The sequence below is a fragment of the Polyodon spathula genome, chromosome 11 (assembly GCF_017654505.1).
Source record: "Polyodon spathula isolate WHYD16114869_AA chromosome 11, ASM1765450v1, whole genome shotgun sequence".
In the NCBI taxonomy this organism is placed as follows: domain Eukaryota; kingdom Metazoa; phylum Chordata; class Actinopteri; order Acipenseriformes; family Polyodontidae; genus Polyodon; species Polyodon spathula.
Window position 1 is genome coordinate 27045643 of NC_054544.1, and position 21517 is coordinate 27067159.

The following is a 21517-nucleotide window of genomic DNA, read 5'->3' on the forward strand; positions in this document are numbered from 1 at the left end:
ATCAGTGTGCAATGTGATTCTTTGAAATGTATAGTGCTGAAACAATGTGCTTGTGAAAGATTCAATGGATTGATGTCACCAGATAATCCATCTGTTTGTATTTCAGTCACAGAACTGGTACACCACTTGGCATCACATTGCTTTAAAATGAATAAAGCATTGTAGAACCTATGGTTAGCTATAGCAAAGCATTGCGAATGCAAATCTAGTGTGAACTGCAGTTAGCTGGAAAGCTGAACTCAGAAAACTTTTCTTTATTTTTTTGTAATTACCAAACCTGTGGCTCTCCAAGTGAGAACATTTTAAATAAAATAAAATAAAATGGAGTAAGCTTTTATTTTGCATTTTTAGAAGACACACTAAGATTATATTCCATTTCTTATGTGTGTTTTTTTTTTCCCAAGGAATGTATGACCTTAGTGGGACATCACCTATAACTCAAGACAAGGAAATGTGTTAAGAATTATTTTCACTGATGACAACTGCTCAATCATTTTAATATGTCAATGTATCAATGTCAGGTGGACTTATAACAGTAATCCAGGCTTTCAGAGATTGATGCTATTGAACTTCTAAAGGTGTATGAGGATAACATGCAAGCCTTCATTCATGATTCATTGTAAAAGCAAACCCAATAACAATTTCAAATTCCTCTGGCCATCTTAAGCTTCATGTCTAATAATCTCTCCTTGCATCAAACACTATAAGATGCAATGGGTAGGGCCCTGTATTTTTCACTTGTTTCTTAACCTGTAATTTATTCCTCTAGCCATGTAATGAGCAATCATTAAACAACCACCCCATTGCCTTACTTTAACCATTTGAACAGCTCCTGCCATAACTACAAAGCATGTATTAGCAGATTAATAAACACAACGATGTAGATGGCGACTGACATTGATTTAAAGATGATCTTCTTTCATGGATTGACATTGTTCTGTGAAAATGTGTTCAAATGAAGAAAACCACATCCACAGAATTGGTAATAACTGACCAATATCTTTTAGCCTTTTTTACTAAACTGAGAAATAGTTATTTTCCACAAGTCAGTCAAAGAAATTCCACTACCGTTTTATATAGCTGATAGCCCTCCATTTCTGAATTGCAGTTAGCTTCAAACACTGTAATAGAGTCTAACTTGTTGTGGCTGGAAAATCTTCACTGCCTTCAGAAACTTGTGAGCTGGTTGAATAAAACGTGGTTTTATTCTGCATTGATCACGGTTGTAGCAGTGCGTCAATTTTTTATAAACTTTGTGGACAGTTTTAACACACTGTTTGTTTCCTGGCATCTGTGCTGTGAAACTCTTGTGCCAGTGCTCAGTATGTATTTATTAATTCTGCAACTTTACTATATGTTTCATGAACTCTTAACGTTACAGCTTAGACTTCCACTAGTCCCTTAACATGCGTTGCAGTCAGGGAGAGTTGAGACACCAGGTGGATGTTGCTGCGTGCAATCTCTCAAAGAAATGCTTTTTGATTTTGTTGATGGTTCAATTCTTTCTAAAACAGCAAGTCTCGAGAGGGCATTTTCTAATTATCCAGAATGTAATGTGTTGATTCTGTCATTATTCTTTAGATCACTTTAGCTGGAGTGGCTGCATGGACACCTGGAGATTCAGGAGTGAATTGCAGGTTAGTCCTGCCATGAATTTCATAGGGCCCTAGCAATGGGGCCGCTCTTATCGATTACCTCTGGACATGCCATCCTCCATCACTTCTCTGAACTGGCTGTGCTTATTGCATGTTTTGCATTATGGTTTGTGTGGATGACTTCGCACAAGTGAAACCATCAGAGACCTAACAAATAACTCTGTACTTCTTTCAAATGACAGCGAGTTATTCTTGCAGAGGCTCAAGGTGACCCTCACAGCTCACTGTTTTAAACATATTTTACAAACACAAGGGCTGTGCAAACATGTCTAATGCTTTTACAAACACAAGGGCTATGCAAACATTTCTAATGCTTTTTCTTCCGGTTGCCACTCTGGTTTACGGATACTTTTAATACATTTCAAAAGTATTATTTAACCTTCTAATTTGTTAATTGAATGAAGTGTTTCATGAAATAGCTCTAAGTGTCTGTGAACAGGGTCCATAGTTTGTAGTGAGGCACTGGAAAGCCAGTCAGGTGATGCACATTCACAGTGTTTTTCAAACTAATTAAAGGGTAAGTGAAATGGATATTTTCATTGAAGTATTCCAGCATTCATTAAGCACAAGGAAACATGATCCCACTGATCAAAGTATAGTTCATCACATAATATCTTATGGACTCAAATGGACAGAAGAAACAGGTTTCCCTGTTTGGTTTCTAGTCTTCCCTTCAAGCTGTGTTTGCTCTATAATTATGTCCCAAGAGGACAGTTGTTTTATTTATTTATGTATTCATTTACTGAACATATTTTGCATTTGTTATTATTCATTTCAATTTGGTGCCAGAAAATGTGATCTATCTGTGAAAATCTGTGCGGATTAAGCAGAATCAAAGTGAAATACCTATGTGTGAAAAAATGCAGCAAAACTGTAGGCTTAGAATGAACAGAAGGATTTTAGACTAATTCCTGGCAGGCAATTAACAAGATCACACAAGCAACCTGGAGGCGTGAAGAAATGCAGGCGGAATACCAAATGCACTCTCATCTAAAAACAGAAATGGTCTATTACTTCACAAGGCATAGGAAGCATCATTTAAAACAAAAAGAAAAACAAAAAAGGGCAGCTGGCTTTTTGAGCATCTATCTATCTATCTATCTATCTAGATAGATAGATAGATAGATAGATAGATAGACAGATAGATAGATAAAGCTATGGGGCTGCTGTAGCTATTATAAAGTATATCTATTGCAAAACATGGATTTTATTCACGCCATTGTTTCAACTACAGCAACATACAGTCAAATGTAAGTTTAAATATTAAAACCCTTTTATCTTTTAGCTTTTTAACCACCTGAAGTCGATATATCTGTGGTCCTTAAAGCAAACTGATGTTCCAAATTAAAGATCTTAGATCCTCATCCACTGTGTCTAAATATTACTTCATCATTAATGTGATGGATTATTGAGCACGGCGACAGTACAGTGTCCCACTTAATGAAATACTGTGACTTTCTACAAGTAATGGCTGGTGCAAAGGATATTGATGGCATTATAGACCCAGCTCACATGTTTTATGTGGATTTTGGTCTGGATCGCTTAGGCTGCTTGAAATGTCTGTCATTGTTTAAAATGAGTTTCAGGATTCTAAAGTCCTGCTAGTTTTCAGGGGGGCTTGTACATGTGGCATGAGGAGGACCACTCCACTTAGAACTGTATCTCTACCTTTCCACTCACATGGTGTTTAATATCACAAGATGTGTAAAGATCACATAATCTCATTTACTAGTACCTACTGACTGATGATGATTGTATCTGCATGCATTCTACAAGCTGTGGAGATGCTTGTACTGATCCACTCAATGGTATAAACAGCACAATTCTGCAGCAGGTGTGGCAAGTGAGACTGGTAAATAGGATGGAACTAAAGCTGTTGCAGTTTGATTCGTTTTAAGATGCCTGCGTTTGTTTAGAACATGCATATCTCTCAGTAAAGAAACAGACAGACTGCACAGTGCTGCTCTCCTTGGGTTTTTAGGCTGATCTCCGTTGTGTTTACTACAGCACAGCTGTAGTTGCTGGAGATGAAGTAACAGAAAGGGAAGCTCTCCGTCACAATGCTTTTGCACATTCTTTGCGTAGGTGATTTCAAAAGGAAGCAGCACAGGAATCAATTCCTCAGAACTAGAAGAAGCACTCTGTGTGTGACCATGATCTCCAGTAATCACAGATTTACACCGGAAACCCATTTACCTTTCAATGTCTTAAGTATTGAATTCAGAATACTATGCCTGCCTGGCTTTTTTAACGATGAACTTGGTGTTCTGAAAAGATTATTTGGCATCCCTTTCTAAAGGTCATCAGAAGAAGTGTTACCAACAAGACACATCCTCTGTACTTCAAGAGATTACTGGAGAGAACTATGAGTTTGCAGAATCAAGCACTACTACTACTAGTAAAGACTTCAAGAGGGAGTGAGAGATCCCATTGTTCCATCCATCCATCCATTCATCTATCTATCTATTATCTATCTATATAAACTATATCCCTGCTGCCTTGTGGCCACATGGCCACAGAATCGCTTGTATCATCTTGATGTACAGCATATAAAAAGAGGTTTGATTAAGATTGGATAGGGACAGTAGCCTCAATGTTTCCATCCATCCTCAGTGCATTCTGCTGTGAATTGCTCTACAACATGCAATAAAATGAAAGCTTTTTATCTTACTGAGGTGTAGAGGTATCCTTCACCATTCATCGCTATATATAAGCCAGCCTTCACTCCCTGTATGGCTACCACACGCAAGCCCACAGGGATCAGATTGAAGAGAGCTACAAGACAGAATACACTGCATTCAGCACAGGGATCAGATTGAACAGAGCTGCAAGAGAGAACACATTGCATTCAGCACAGGGATCAGACTGAATAGAGCTGCAAGAGAGAACACATTGCATTCAACACAAGGATCAGATTGAAGAGAGCTGCAAGAGAGAACACACTGCATTCAGCACACCACCACCTGGACATGATTGCAATACAAAGACCAAGAAACAGAAACATTACTTTGATTTCTGTCATTTTTTATTTGATGATTTTTAAAACATTGTACCTTTCTTTACAAACATTGTTGTCTTTCCCTTGGTGCAAACCCTTCAAGATGCATTGACTTATGAACAGGTTAACAGGCTGGCTTACCATATGAGATAGTCCAAGACAACTGTGTCAACATTACATTTTGTGAGCACATTTCATTTGCTAACATAAAGAGCAAGTCATTCGAACAGCTCTCTTGTTGAAATCATTTCTTTACATGGAAAGCGTTTGTCAGCACATGTCTCGGGATCTTCAATTCTTATCCTTCAGCAGATTGACAGTCTGCATTAGTTTCTAATACACCAGACAGAGTGATGGTGCTTGGCTTTGACAAACCATTTCTCATGTCAAGAAGCTAGACGCAGGGAGGGGGATATTGTTCTGATAGATATTAGCCGGGACTGATCAAGGTTCTGTCAAATAAAAGGCAAGGTCAAAAGGGACAACATGGCGCATTTCCCTTAACTTTGGAAAAATAAAATGGCTAACCCCAGATTTTATTTTAGAAAAAAAAATAAATAAAAAAAAAAATAGCTGTGACTCGGATGATCAAACAAGCCCAGAATGATGAGCTTTGAGTTTCAATGTCATAGGATTGCTGCATCTGACAAAATACTGACTGTGTGAAAGACTGAAGAGGAGGAGGAGGGAAGAGGGAGGAGGAGAAGTAGGGAGGGGAGGAGGGAGGAGGAGGAGGAGGAGGAGGAGGAGGAGGAGGAGGGAGGAGGTGGAAGGAGGAGGGTGGAGGAGGAAAATGAGGAGGGAGGAGGAGGAAGAGGAGGAAGAGGAGGGGGGAGGAGGGAGGAGGAGGAGGAGGAGGAGGGGGAGGAGGAGGAGGAGGAGAGGAGGAGGGAGGAGGGAGGGGGAAGAGGAGGAGGAGGTGGAGGATGAAGATGTCAGGGTTCTCTTTAAATCTGTGACCTGTGTTTGCAGTGTAGTAAAGCTTCACTAGGCAGGGTTCTCTGTCATTCTTAGTAATGCTTGTTGATCTCTTTAAACACTGGTATAGGTGCTCTCAGGATGATTTGCACTCCCCTGCTGCACTTGGCTGGAGATGTTTTTAAAGCTGCATAATTAAAGGTGTACATTGATGGGGCTTCTCCTGAAAAATGGTGCATTTTAACAGTGATAATGAAAGCAAATGGATTGCGTTAATCACTCTATAGACCTCATGTGTCTTAAGCAGACAACCTGCCAATAAAATACTAAAAAGTTCCAGGCATTTTATTTGCAGTGTTCATGTACTACTGAGCAAATATGGTATCTTTACATTAAGAATGTCATTGGATCAATTGCTGCTATGCATTTAACTGCATATCTCTTATGAAATGTACAGTTTGTCAGTTTGTTTCCAACTAGCAAGAACCTAATCCAGTCTTGCAAGTAGGGTTAATGTACACAATTGAAAGGAGAAAGAGGAGAGACACAAACATGAAAATAGTTATGGAAATGGCAAATAATTAATAATATGTAAAAAAACAAACAAAAAAAAAATATGCGTTTCTTTTGAAAAGTCACTGGGCTTTTCAAAACAGTCCAAGCACTTTCCCTTTCACTATCTGAGCAGCGGCACTATAACTACTCAGAGCGGTTAAGAAAGGGAAGGCTTAAAAACACTGAAGAAGCCATTTGAAGCCAATTGTTCTTTAACAATGTTCAAAGTGTTTAAAAAATACTGTGCTACTTGAAGACTTGAGCTAATGCTTTGGAAAAACAAAAAGCCCCTTTTCAAAACTTACATCATTATTGTAATTAAGGCTTGATATTCATGAAACAATTTATCGACTGCTTAGAAGAACATGGATTCATGCCTTACCTTAAACGATCCAGCACAGTAATTAAACAAGTGTGAGTTAAACATTTGTGAACAGAGTTCAGTGTATTCTAATGATGCTGTTCTTACTGTAATCACTATTATCACACACAGTCCAATTGCACTTCCTTAACAATCATGTAAATATTTAGTTGAATATTCGACCTGTTTACTGTATTCCATGCGTTTATATGTTCAAAATACGTATTTTTTTTAAAAAAATCACTATTCTCACACACAGTCCAATGTATTCTAATGATGCTGTTCTTACTGTAATCACTATTCTCACACGCAGAGTCCAATGTATTCTAATGATGCTGTTCTTACTGTAATCACTATTCTCACACACAGTCCAATGTATTCTAATGATGCTGTTCTTACTGTAATCACTATTCTCACACACAGAGTCCAATGTATTCTAATGATGCTGTTCTTACTGTAATCACTATTCTCACACACAGAGTCCAATGTATTCTAATGATGCTGTTCTTATTGTAATCATTATTCTCACACACAGAGTCCAATGTACAGTATTTTAATGATGTTTTTCTTACTGTAATCACTGTTCTCATCCTTGTTCCCATCGATGGTGCCGTCAGGATGCATTTGCAGGAAGAATCCCTGCTGGCTGAATAACCGGGTGACAATACCTTTCAGCTGGGGTTCTGAAAGAAGAAAGAAAGCATTGGAGTACCACGCCATAGCTGCACTAATAGTCACTGGGATGCATGTTTCCTGCCTGGATCACAAACAGATCTGAAGATTTAGCATCAGCCATTCACATCTAATTCTGTAAAGAACTAGAACATGATTTCCTACTGAATTCCTTACCAGTTCAAAGAAACCTGCTGCTTGCAGTTCTTTCCAGACGGACTCTCTCCAGCAGCAGAACAAAGGGAGTGAATTCCAGCTCCTCTGTATAGCTGGCCATCCTCACACTGGCTGTCTGAGAATGGCCATATTCATCACAGGCTTTTAAAACATTGATTATAAACAAACCACACACCATTTTTACAAACTACTTGTGCAAAGCCCCTGCCCTGTCATAGGGGCCATTTCCAAAATTGTCATTAGCCAAAAATGACCCATATTTATTGGTAATTAGAGCGACATTGATATCCACCACAGGATGGATTACATATGCAGCCGACATACTGTTAATGCATCACTTTGATACAAGTTGTAATCATTGTGAAGGCACTCAGGGATGTGCACAATTGCACTATGGTCTGTAATAATTGTACAAGCATTCATAGATCTGCATGGAGCACAATATACGAATTACATGGGTCTTATTTTTTAACCTGCAATTACAGGCAACAAAGAGAATCAAGATATACATGCATGGGCATTGCAACCAACATCAGAATAGATTTGTATAATCTTGCTATGCCTCCTTGCCCACTGACTACCCACTGTTAGAAGTTTTGTGCTTCTTAATGGTTTGATTCCCATGTCCCTGCCCTGCTTTGTTAGCGATGGACAGGAGCCCAGAAACAGCCCATCCAAGGCAACATTGGTCAGCATTGCGCAAGACCATGCAATGCAATTAAATTCCTTCAAGAAGCATTACATGGAGACTGGATTAGTGCTGTGAAATCATTAAACAAGCCAACACAATGTTGCTTTGACATAATCCATGAAGCAGTAGTATGAGGTTCTCTAGTTCATTTTTGTAAGTGGCAAAAAGCTATACATTATTAAAACCTCAAACCAACTTCTTTAAATCGGGCAGCACAACTTAAATAAAACGCATGTCACAAAGTGTCTATAACACATCAAATACACTGTATCACAAAAAAGTGTCTTTCAAAAATGACTCACTGTACTGGAGGAGCAGTCAATTAAAACCCATGTTAATTGTTCTTTTTCAAATATATTCGGTTTTGCTGTAACAATACTGTACTGATTTCTGCAGCACTTCTCACTGCTGCAGCAAGTACAACAGGAAGGAATATTCCAATAGCAGAAACTCAACTGCCACTAGAACAAACTGGATCACTGCCTGGGACAGCATGCATTCACCACAGTGTGTGTTCACACCAATGAGGAGCCTTTAATGAACTGTCCTCATCCTAAGTATTGGGGAAAATGCATCCAGCAAAACTTATTGTACACTGTTGACTGTGCCTGTGTTATTGCATGCATTCATTGATGTTCTGCTGTTGTCACGAGTCACTTTCAACTCTGTTTGCAAACCCCTTCAGGGCTGGTTGGATTTGCAGTCTAAATACGGACCCTCCAGTTAGCGAGGCAGCCTCTGGCCTCATGCCCCTTTAATAACTTGTGCAATGTTGTAAAAAATGTGATAAACACCTTTGAATAATACCGCTTGATGGTCTGCCTGCTTTTCTAACCCTTAGCAGCCACAGACTGACCTGCTCCAGCATTGAATCAATACAATTACTCTCTTTCATGGAAGCATCTTGCAGTTGTTTAGGGGGAAACATGCATATTCCTACACTCTCTTCACCAGAGTTGCACAGTACAATTTAAACATATTGAATTATCTTTAAGAAAGCAGTATTGGGCTGATTAATACACTGAAGTCTAGCTCACGCTTGCAGTGGTTTGTAATGTCCTGCTGTCATAGAGGGTGACTGTTGCCGCAACCTTAGTTTGACTGACAAAGAATTCCTTCAATGTATTGGTGTCTACTCTGCTACTCCTCAATACCCAGACCCAATGCATGCCTGCCCACACAGTACTGATTCAAAATCTCCACATTGTATAATAAGAACTACCCACGCCATGGGATCTGTCTGATTGCTGATAACTGCCTCACTGCATACATGGTGTTTATATATAGAAAGGATTAATTGCACAGTATCCATCCAGGAAACTATCTCTGTGTGTTTACAACAGACATAGATTCAGAGGTGATATAAAATATGTACTTATTCAGTTGTACACAGATAATTGTGCCTAATGTTAGTGTTCTTGGACACTACGAATCTGAGTACCTACCAGCAGGTGCTGTGTTGTGACTGTAGGGTTGCCTCCTGTAAAGCACTCACTCATTGTAGCAGATGAAAATGAGGCCCATCTTAAAGCTGGCCCAATGACAGCAGAGAAAACCACAACACCAAAGGCTTAATGATGTGCACTTTAATAATTCTGCTTCATTTATATCAGTCTGTAAGGTAACTAGATGACAAGGTTCAAGTGCTGACAAATCAGCCTTTTCTATTGACAATTCAGTGAACTGGTAAAAGCGTAACGTCAACTTTATCCTTTCATCAATTTGTTTTTTATAGATAGATAAAAGGGACATTTATTTGTTTGGACATTTTGTCCTACAAATAAAATGCCTGCCATCTGTAAAGTGCTAATGGGTTATTCTCTGATGTTTCAGCTGCTAAGGGGTCACTTTTCAATCAGTAACTGTGTGTGCGTTAGTGTATTTAAAAAAAACAAAAAAACACCAAGACTACAGCATTCATATATAAAAGACTATTGCTGTGGCAAGAAGAGAGAAATGTGGTTGGGTTTGTCCGCTGCAGTACCAGAGCATTCTTAGCAGCATAACTGAGCCCCTCAGCAGTAGAATATTGTATGAAATAGTTTGCAGAACCATAAAGAGAAATACTAAGGTATAGAAACTGCTGTTCATCTTTTTATTTGTGTAGATAGGGGAACTATATTGTTTTTAGAACAAAATAATAAAAATAATTTATTGCCATATAAATGCAAAGACCAATGTATCTGTCCAAGGTCCTGGAATAAGCACCATGCGTCAGGTTTATTAGGAAGCTCTAATAATAATAATAATAATAATAATAATAATAATATAATAATAATAATAATAATAATAATATAGCGCAACTACAGCCCTGAATTGCTTTGTAAATACAAAGTACGAGTACAAGCGCAACACGGGTCATGTGATTTTGCGATTCCCTTCAGAATTTACCTTCTGACAGTACAACCGATGTGTTGCCTGCAGTGAAATCAAGGGTCGCGTCTCTGAATGACATGTAGTGTTACTGACCTGCAGGTGGTCTCCGCCGGACTGGTTTTTTCTTGCCGCTGCAGAAGCGCACCTTGCTGAAAACACTTAATACGTGTCTCTCACAAAGGTTTCGCCCATCTTTGCTGGGACTCGGACGGCGTTTGGAGGTTGAAACGCGGTCGCTGTTGGATTCCCTAGCCTGCCTTTTTTGTCGGATCAGGGAGCTGGCAAGTGCAGCTGCCATCTCCCCCACTCTAAGCGCTAAACGCTATTCTGAGGGTGGGCCGCAGCAACTGAGCAAATGCACCTCAGGAAAGAGGGCTGTGATATCAGGTGGAATGGAGTTTTAACTGTAGTGATACCGAGTCATGAAGATCAGAGGGGAAGAAACAGTATTCATTAAACTGTCTCCAGGTATCGAGGAAAGCTTCAATTCAGGAGAAATACAAAGATGCTGATACTGTAACAAACGATTCAGAGCGCCCCAGTCCGGTCTCTGCTCGTTCAAAATACAAAGGAAAAAGGACAGATGATAAGTACTATGCAACTGCAATAGAAATAGAAAAAAAGAAGAAAAAAATGTTCTGCAGTAAAACAGAACCGCCTTCTTGCTGAAATAGCTCGGCTCTTCACAGCACGATGTTCCTAAGTGATTCAAATTGAGTGCTTTACAGAGCACCACAAATGATCAGACCGACATGGCAGAGCTAATTTCTATTACGGAGCTGTTTCTATGTTTTGTAGCCGGCATGTATACTTTACGCCTTTCTCACTGTTTGAAACTGGCATTGGTATCCAAAGTCCAGGGGTCTCCATAACTTTGTAGGAACGCCGCAGCCTCGCACGCCCAGCAATTCGGTGGATCTCTCGGCAGGGAAATCTCGGGGAAGCTTCAAGTGCTGTATCAGTGAATAAATTCCCAGCCAGTGGTAACGATGGTGAAAAGCGACGTAGCGACTCCTTCATCCAAATTGATTAGCATTATTATATAACAATAACAAAGAGGGGTGATTTTTTCCAGAGCAGTTTGACAGCCTTTTGGTCTCTCTCTCTCTCTCTCTCTCTCTCTCTCTCTCTCTCTCTCTCTCTCTCTCTCTCTCTCTCCTCGTTGCTCAGCCGGTGAATAACCTGCAGCTCCCTGTATCTCTACGCAATCCTACGTGATTAAGGTTCTGATGAGGGATTCTCGGAGAGAGAGAGAGAGAGAGAGAGAGAGAGAGAGAGAGAGAGAGAGAGAGAGAGAGAGAGAGAGAGAGAGAGAGGCATGGGAACGGCAGCTCACATCTGTCCCTCTACATTAATTCAGTCTGTCTGTCGGTCTTTGCCGCCTCATAAACTGTCACACTATAAGAGGGGAGATTTGGCTGCTAAAAGTACACCTGAGTGGGTTATTTAATCAAATTCTGCAAAACTAAATGTTTAAAAAATAACACAAATGTTATGCAACCGATTTTTGTTTAGATTTAAATAAAAACGCAATATTGCACTTCCTTATCAATCGTGTAAATATTTAGTTGAATATTCGACCTGTTTACTGTATTCCATGCGTTTATATGTTCAAAATACGTATTTTATAAAAAAATGAAGTATTCATAAAAACATATAATGTTCTGGGTGGATTAGTACCACACACACACACACACACACACACACACACACACACACACACACACACACACACACACGTAGCAATCAAAGAAACTTTACGCATTGCCTACCTTGCCTATTATAATTAATATTATTATTAAATATTAAAATATTACTAATTGAATATGTGAGATATATATATATATATATATATATATATATATATATATATATATATATATATATATATATTATATATACCCCAGATCTCTAATATTAATTAAATCATTAAAACGTGATTCCATTGCTTATTTTCCTCTGAGCTCACTACCATCTCCAGATACACTGCTGTAATTAAGTGAGTGCTTTTTTTTAGGTCACTTAGCTTTATGTGGGAGTGTTTGATGCTAATTTAATGTTGAAAGAGCTGCCATCTCCCTGTTAATATGAATCTGTATTATCTGTTCATATTGACTAAGGGGGTTCCATATTGGAAAGGAGGTTCATATTGGAAAAGGGTTTGTTTATATTGGCTAGGGGGTTCATATTGAAAAAAGGGTTCATATTGGCTAAGGGGGTTCATATTGGCTAAGGGGGTTCATATTGAATAGGGGTTTAATATTGGCTAGGGGGTTCATATTGGCTAAGGGGGTTCATATTGGCTAGGGGTTTCATATTGGCTAGGGGGTTCATATTGAATAGGGGTTTCATATTGGCTAGGGAGTTCATATTGGCTAGGGGGTTCATATTGGCTAGGGGTTTCATATTGGCTAAGGGGGTTCATATTGGCTAAGGGGGTTCATATTGGCTAGGGGTTTCATATTGAATAGGGGTTTCATATTGGCTAGGGAGTTCATATTGGCTAGGGGGTTCATATTGGCTAGGGGTTTAATATTGGCTAGGGGGTTCATATTGAATAGGGAGTTCATATTGGCTAGGGAGTTCATATTGGCTAAGGGGGTTCATATTTAGGGAGTTCATAGGGGGTTCATATTGAATATGGGTTTCATATTGGCTAGGGAGTTCATATTGGCTAAGGGGGTTCATATTGAATAGGGGTTTCATATTGGCTAAAGTTTTTAAGAACACCATTTTAAAAAGGTTTTAAAAAAAAGACTGTGTACGGTATGTCACGTGTGACCCTTAAGAAACAGCTACCCTATATTTTAATATTACCACAGTGCTCCAGCAATGTCTTTATTCAGAACACATTCTGCAGCATCTCCTCTTTTCACTTTGCTTAAGGTTGAAGGGTTTCTGCTGGGACTGTGCATAGGGAATTCAAAGATCTGCATGTTAAGACAAGGTTTCCATTAAAACACTGCGAATCCTACTTGCACAGGAGTGCCTTGAAGGCTCAGCACTATGCATTGTGAGAATGATGCGCCACAGCCGTTATTGGATTATCATGCAATATTTCTCACTTACATAACAACACCATAGGGAAAGAAAAGAAATACATTCAGGTCTTCTATGTAAAGACTTCAAAGCATGGGAAAAACCTCTTGCCTGTCAGAAATCTTAATTAGATGCATTTGAATTGAATGTGAGGTGTGCATCTAGGACATGCATTAACTCCCCAATCCTGTTTCTAACCACATTGTCTTTTGCTTAAAAAAATATAGAATTTTATTTATTTATTTTTTTTACAGAGGATGTAGTCCACTGTCTTATCTCAGAATGTCATTGTATATGAAAATACATCAGGAAATGTCTAATGCTACTGTACCATGAGCCCCGAGCTGTTTATAAAAATAATGATCCTTTGTCATGAAGGTTGTCATTCCAGATGAGTTTCAATGGATGGTGTGCAATATTCATTGAGTCAAGATATGTATTCATTATTGCACTAATAATGAAACAAAGCAATGCATTCTTTAGTGTACCCGATAATCACTGCTTTCAAACCTGTCCTCTCAATGGTCACATACAGTAAGATTATGGGGGACAGCTATTCTTTGTCACACGACTTCAGAGATGTGGCTTGAGTTCCACTGGGCACAGGCATACTAAGGAATGCAAATTTCAATCAATCTCTTTTCTACTTGAACTGATTTTGGTAAACACAGTCAGACAGAGATGAAGAGAATGAATAACGGAAGAGAAATGGGAACAGCTGAAAATTTAGATAAGAAAATGCCCTCGGGACTTCATAGAGTTATGAGCTTAACTGAAAGGGAAGCTGATGAAAAGACACATTGCTGTACAGTGCTGTTAAAACTAAGCCAGCTGTAGCTCAATCAAATAGCGGTAGGATTAGTAAAAGGATTTTCTATTGGCATTCCCCTTGATGTTACAGCAGTATTATATAAACAAATAGCAAACAGAGCAATGATCATGTTTCAGAAAAGGTTATGCTATTGCCCAGGAAGAACCAAATACCATGGCATGCATGCATAGATAGATAGATAGATAGATAGATAGATAGATAGATAGATAGATAGATAGATAGATAGATAGATAGATAGATAGATAGATAGATAGATAGATAGATAGATAGATAGATAGATAGATAGATAGATAGATAGATAGATAGATAGATAGATAGATAGATAGATAGATAGATAGGAATGGGTTCAGACAGTTTAAATACTTTCTAAGTCTATGTTTTGGTGTCATGGATGTATTGCTATCCAGCACAATGTTGGGCTATGCAGTAAACTCTAATTGTATTTCTTAAGGTCTGTTACCTACCAGTGGTGACAAAGAAACAGCCAAATGTACAGCAAATTTCAGAATGCACAAGATATGGTGAAACATGCCACTGCTGCAATTGACTGCAGAAACAAATACTTTAGAAATGGAGGAGTTTGCATGAAGAGAGTTTTGTCATGCAATACAATAGATTACAGTGCACACTTAAATTTTTATACTGCCCTTCATGAAGGCATCTGAACTTGAACTAACCAAGGCACGAAAGAGCAGCTCAACATCTTGCAATGTTCTTGATGAAAGAAAGAAGAGATAAAAATGGTGGGAATTATGAAACTCAGAGTTTATTAGAGCACGTTGTTTCAATACTTTGGTACTGGAACAAGGGAGCTGCCATTCGGTAAAACTACATGAGATGGAACAGACCATCTCTTATAATTGTTTAGCTTCTTATTCAAAAACATCTGCAAAAACTATACAGCAGCCATCTCTGTCCTGCAACAAAAGCATGGGGGTCTATAGTGCTGCACAAGAACTGCAGCCTAGCACTTTTCTGCATGCTTTCATTATTTACAACAAATAAAAAACAAATAAAACAGAACAAAGCCTAACTCCAATTGGGAGCACTAATTCAACTTTTACCAGTTCATAACTAAGACAGACTGCTAAGCCAATTACTAGTTCCACAAAAACACTTTGTTACACACAGTATACATGTTTTACATGCACACCCACGTTCACACAGTACCCTTCAAGTTTTCCCCACACAGGTTTCGCTTTTATAAACCTGGCTGCTTAATCCCAGGCAGATGTGCCTCATTAAATTAGAGCCAGGTGATTCCACTTCTGGCTTGACTCCAACCCAATGGCATTCTGGGGGATGCAGTCCTGCAGCAAACACCTGGACTACATATGTCCTCCCCTACTCTACCACAATGGTAAGGGATGGACTCTTAAGCATATTAGAATTGTCTTTATTTTCAAACAATGACAAAAATCTTTTTCCTTATTAAAAAACACCACACAAAATAATTTGTACCCTAGGTGAAAGAAATAATGTGATGTGATATATGTGGTGAAGAATGTTCACCGCCGCTCCGGAGGTGGGTATGGTGTATTATTGAACACACAAAAGCTAGCCTTTAGAATTCTGTGCCAAATCGCCAGCTTACTGTACATTAAAAAAAAATGAAGGGCATTCTTGAAACGTGTTGGTGCCATCCCAAGCACCTACCCTGTTGTTGAAAGTGTGTTGCAATCTTCTTGTTTGACAAGCTCACAAAGCAGCACTGCCACCTAGTGTTAGTAAAGGTGTTTCAATTTATAGTAAACAGAAAACATGGTCAGTTTCACCCTATGCCTGATGATGATGAGTTTCACGCTGGTCTGTGACTCACCAAAGATTCCTACAGTTCACTCAGGGCTGGCGTCGGGGGGGGGGGGGGGGATGCAACTGCACCCGGGCCCAGCCTTTGGTGAGGCGCATATCAAAAACAAAAACAAAAACAAAAAACTGTTCTCCTGATGGAACCGTGGCAAAGTTGTACTGTCAGTCAAAACACACATTATCAAATCAGAGCTACGTAGGCGGGACTCAGCGTGAAACTTTATAATAGGTCAGTATCAATTAAAAAACAACAGACAATTTATGTGGGGGAGGGGGGGGTTGGGGGGGATGTATTTCTTTCACAGCTGCTGTTTATAAAGATTATAACAAACAGTTTAGTAACAAGGTATAAAAACAAGGTATAAAATAAACACATAGGCCTGTCAGTCAACTTTAATTCTCTGTGAAAACTCCTGCATCACACCCCAATTTTCCATAATAGACTTGCCTGGTTAAAAAAAAAAAAAAAAAAACGCTTGGTGGAAGCAAGCTAGTCCAGTAAATGGTTTAAAAGTAGGCCAACAACAGCAGATGGAAGTATAGTGCGGCAGCGGAACTGCCACCCTCCTCCTCGCACAAAAAACAAACAACAGTTGAGCAGAGGAAAGACGTGAATCAGAGACATCGGATTGGAAATGTACAACAACAGCAAATACAAGGTACTGAATCATGTATTGTAAACCCGGTTGCTAGTCAGTCACCTTTACATGATTTTTATGATCTGGCTACTTGGCCTGACTTTTGTACCAAAGAGCTAAAAGAGTTTAAATCATGAAACATAAACCTGTGCATCTAAAGAAATTCTCCAAAAATCAAACATGAGGTCCAGTGAATCCTAGCACCGTTCCTGAGAATCACACAGCAATCCGTCTAGATCCATATAGATGAGCTGCTAGCCATGCATCATTTACAATACATACAATCAATAACATTGTGTAGCATACAGTAGCACCTCTTTGACCCAACTAATAATGCAGAGATAAAGAGGATTTACTAATGAAGTGGACTATGCGTCATCACTGCCTGTGCTTCACAAAATATTTTAAATGATTAATGTCTTTCCTGTTTCTGAGTTACATTCCCTAGCTACTGTAATAACTAACTGAAACATTTTCAGCACTTTCAGAAATGCTATTTACTCCAAATCATCATCAGCACTTTTTCCAGAAAGAAAAAATGCAAACACCAAACAACTAAACCAGAAATAAACAACTCAGAAATAACAATAAAACTAATACAAATTATTATTATTATTAATAATAATAATAATAATAATAATAATAATAATAATAATAATAATAATAATAATAATGTCATTGTGTCATCTTCATTTACTGTTTTTTATCATTTACAATTGCAATTGGTGTTTTTCACAAAAGGAGATTTGATTTTAAAATGCAGACTTGCTGAAGAAAGAATGTGTTGATTAAGAAATGTGAAGATAGTGATATCAAAGAGAAATTGAAAATTCAAAGTACATTTGTCCTTGGAGGTCTCCATCTTTCATTCTTGTCTTTCTGCATTGGGACCGTCATGCACTTAGACTAGGTTAGAGTTGTGAATTGACTCCCAGTACGGCGCTAACCTACACTACAGTCTATGAGGGACTGTCAGGAGGTGCCTGTGGAGTAATGTCATCCTAACCTGGAGCAGGACCTCCTGGGAGTAAACTATGGGACAACCTGAGAGAGAGGAGATGTACTGTGCTGTACAGAATACAGAAGAATGAGCTATTAGCTGCCTGTGGAATGGGTAGAAGTAAAGTCTTATCAGAGTTCACAATAGTGGGTGCATGACATCTAAAATACTATACATCAATCAGTTTGCACAATAACCCAAACAGAGCAAGCTGTACCAAGCAGAGCAGCATGTGGAGTGTTAGCCATCTCTTCCGTAATAAAATGATCACTAAATCCAAGAAGTACTGTAGTTTACCTCCTGCTGGACACTCAGCACATTACATCTGCATTCTGTATTTGACCCAGCCTCCTGTTGGACACTGAGCACATTACCAGATGGGTTTATAGCTTGTGTCCTGTTTGTGTGTGTATGTGTGTGTGTGTGTGTGTGTGTGTATTTGATCAAGAGAATAACAGAGAGGAAACAAAACAATAAGAAGAAAGTTACAGATTAAAATAACAGCTCAATTTCAATACCAGCATTCATATGATATTTATTAGAAGTTACTACCAGTATACTGTAACTAAGAAGTTATTTTTGTTAAGTAGAGTGGATTTATTTTCATGATACTGTTGTTGTTGTTTATGCATACACATCTTAATTGAATCTATTAAAAAATATAGAGACACTGGAGTGGCTTTTGAATGCACTTAAACCTTTTTAAACAGGAGGAGAAGCTGGATAACTTGTAACAAGAGCCTGGAACTAAAGTTCAATATTAGAACTGAAAGACCTGTCACTGTGATTTCTCAAGATCAACTCAACACACAAAAACAGGCAAATAAATGATTGACCCAACAAGGCAGGTTAAATAGGATGATAACAGGAGAGGAATCCAGCATAGATAGATAGATGGAAATCTTTCTTTGCTTCATCTGGTACAGTTCTTGATTTAGAGTTAGGAAGCTGTGAATTCAAATCCAGTAGCAAGGTCATTTATTCAAGGAGTATGAGTGGAATGAACAGATGACACTGCAGCAGCCATTGGAACCCTTTCACCTGCTAAATGTAACTACTGCAGTCTGACGTAGATATAGCTGATAATACATGTATAGAACATACTGTTTAATACTTCAATCAACCTGTTCTATATAACCTCAATATTAGGGAGTACAATATGTACTTTTGTTAAAGAAGCTATCATGTCAGAACACATTTTTCAAAGCTATCTTGTCCTAACAATATATACACTGCAATGAATATAGTATCTACACAATATATACACTGCAATGAATATAGTATCTACACAATATATACACTGCAATGAATATAGTATCTACACAATATATACACTGCAATGAATATAGTATCTACACAATATATACACTGCAATGAATATAGTATCTACACAATACATACACTGCAATGATTGCTCCTGTCATTTTCTGCAGTGTAGAAAACTCCCAGGTAATTGCTATTGAACAGTTAGTTGTCCTAATTCTGTGTGGTTATGAGGGCAGCAACCCATAAAAATAGACACATTTATCAGGGGAAATCCAGGAAATCTAGGCCATTCTTCCTGGGTTACACGCCTGTCTTCCCCTGCGCCAGACCTGCATTTATCATTTCAAACCTTTCGCAGACTCTACAGACCCTACTTTAATGATATCCACTTGGGCAATGTGTCAATTCTAGTGAGAATTGCATTAGTACTTTTTACTATGAACTAAGAATATAGATACAAGTTTAAGCGTAACCATTCACCAGTTTAAATCATTGTCGTCATCACACATTTTAAATGCACAGGGTTGCTGTGTACATTGCAGTTGGCTACATGTGCACTGCAAAGCAATGCAGAGTTAAAAAGCACTGTGACCTGCTTAGAGCACCTGTGCTGGATGCTATTGTGGGCAGGCTGCATTGAAGTTAATCTATTTATTTAGCTTCAGTTACTATTGAATTACAGCTATCCCCTGTGGCCTTTTAAAGATGATTTTTTGTTAACAAATCAATTGTTTCCTGCTAGTTTATGGTAGACAGGAGTTGAAGCTGTGACAGAGTACTGTGAGGTTGGAGCCGAGTTCCAGTGCAGTTGAAAGAACATCCCAGTGGCTGTCTGTAGTAAATGTGGGGCTGAGCCACATCTTTACCACATTCTGAAGATAGCGCTTGAAACAGATGGAGCTCTTAAACCATAGTAACTGATTCAATGAATGCATGTGTGCTGTTGGCAAGTTCACTCTTAACCTTTCATAGGCCAGTGATCCAAATGCATCAAACAAATACCACAGATTAAAAAATAAACTTCCCAGTAATGTTGTTAAAGCTGATACCCTGGGATCCTTCAAGAAGCTGTTTGATGAGATTCTGGGATCAATAAGCTACTAACAACCAAACGAACAAGATGGACCGAATGGCCTCCTCTCGTTTGAAAACTTTCTTATGTTCTTAAAAAATAAAATATGTAATACTAATACACCTAGAACTGGTTTTAAATATTTAAACAAATTAAAAAAAAAAAAAAAAAAACGAACGAGGTATTTTGAAAGTATAAACGCATTAAATATGGTCAACAGGGCGAATGTGTAATTAAGTACTTACGCGACAGATAAGGAAATGCAATATTGTGTCTTTATTTGCTCTACAAATCCAAAAGTCCAGCGTCTCCGTCCAAGGTCCTGAAATAAGCACCCCCGAGTCCGGTTTAGTAGGAAGGTCTGATAATAATAATAATAATAATAATAATAATAATAATAATAATAATAATAATATCGCGACATGTTTTACGTATTTCTTACAAGTTGTATGTTGCTTTTATAGCAGCGATGTAAACCGTTTCTCGGTTTTGCCTGTACTCGATCTTTATACAGAAGCTGTAAGTATTTCAACATCTTGGTACACTATACAGTAGCGGTCTTATAAAAGAAATACAAAGCTCAATAAAACAAAACCCCGGTTTGACACCATGTGGAATGAAACTAAACTTATAGCAGGTCTCTATTCTAAACACACGGAGGCCCGTCAGTTGCACTAAAAACGAAACAATTTCGTTTTAATAATAACAAAGAAAGAAATGCAATATCATTTTAACACAGTAAAACAGCGAAGCAGCTCAAACCCCTGCCCGGAATGCGAGAGAAAGCTCTTAAATAATGTGTCTTACCACTTGGGCTCTTAGTCGGTTTCGAGCGCTGTCCACATACACACTGCAGCATATGCACTCCTTTCTGCAGGAACAGCGTTAGAATCTTCATTGATTTGTGTTTTTGTGTTGCCCACCCTAATTCAATCAACCTTAACACTATATATAACACCGCGGTTATTCAAACATGGCCACGTCAGCTCGCCCGCAACATTCAAGAATTCGGATTTCACAATTTAAAACAAAAGAAAAAAACACAGATGAAGGGTTTAAAAATGCTTAACCGTGACATCTTGGGACTTTTCAACAAAGGCAATTTGCCAAAACCGGCTGAGCTGGAGCAAGGCTCTGCGCAAGGACGTCAGAAAAATGTCAATTTCACAAGCAAATGCCTTCTTTTATTAGCAGACAGGCATGCAAGCAGGCTTCTTATGCGCACACGTATAGCCTGCTCTCTGCAGGGTAAGTGACTCGATCATTTCTGGAATACAGTATTTTATTATTTCACATTTACATCATATATGAAAAGCAATGGGGACGGACAAGAGCCCACCAGGAATACTATATGTTAATTGTAAAAGCATGCTTTGATGTATTCAATGGGGGGAGAATTTAACGAAGATTAATACAGATTCGATAGATCCGCCTATAGCGTTATGAGCTCAATGAGGG

The 21517-nt window shown here is 38.5% G+C and overlaps 1 protein-coding gene across 2 annotated transcripts in view; it reads right to left on the bottom strand.

The window, feature by feature from the left end:
• Nucleotides 1-21149, bottom strand: part of LOC121322632 (fibroblast growth factor 12) — a 33913-nt gene extending 12764 nt beyond the window's left edge. The window contains exons 1-3 of one of the 2 annotated variants that reach the window (XM_041262809.1): nt 20867-21149; nt 7060-7170; nt 4327-4430 (exon numbers count right to left, since the gene is read on the bottom strand). In XM_041262809.1, coding sequence (XP_041118743.1) covers nt 4327-4430; nt 7060-7170; nt 20867-20957 — 306 coding nt within the window. In that variant the 5' untranslated portion in view covers nt 20958-21149. Of the gene's footprint in view, nt 1-4326; nt 4431-7059; nt 7171-10496; nt 11524-20866 lie in introns of those variants that run through there. The other variant, XM_041262808.1, reaches the window with a different exon arrangement.
• Nucleotides 21150-21517: the final 368 nt, after the last annotated feature.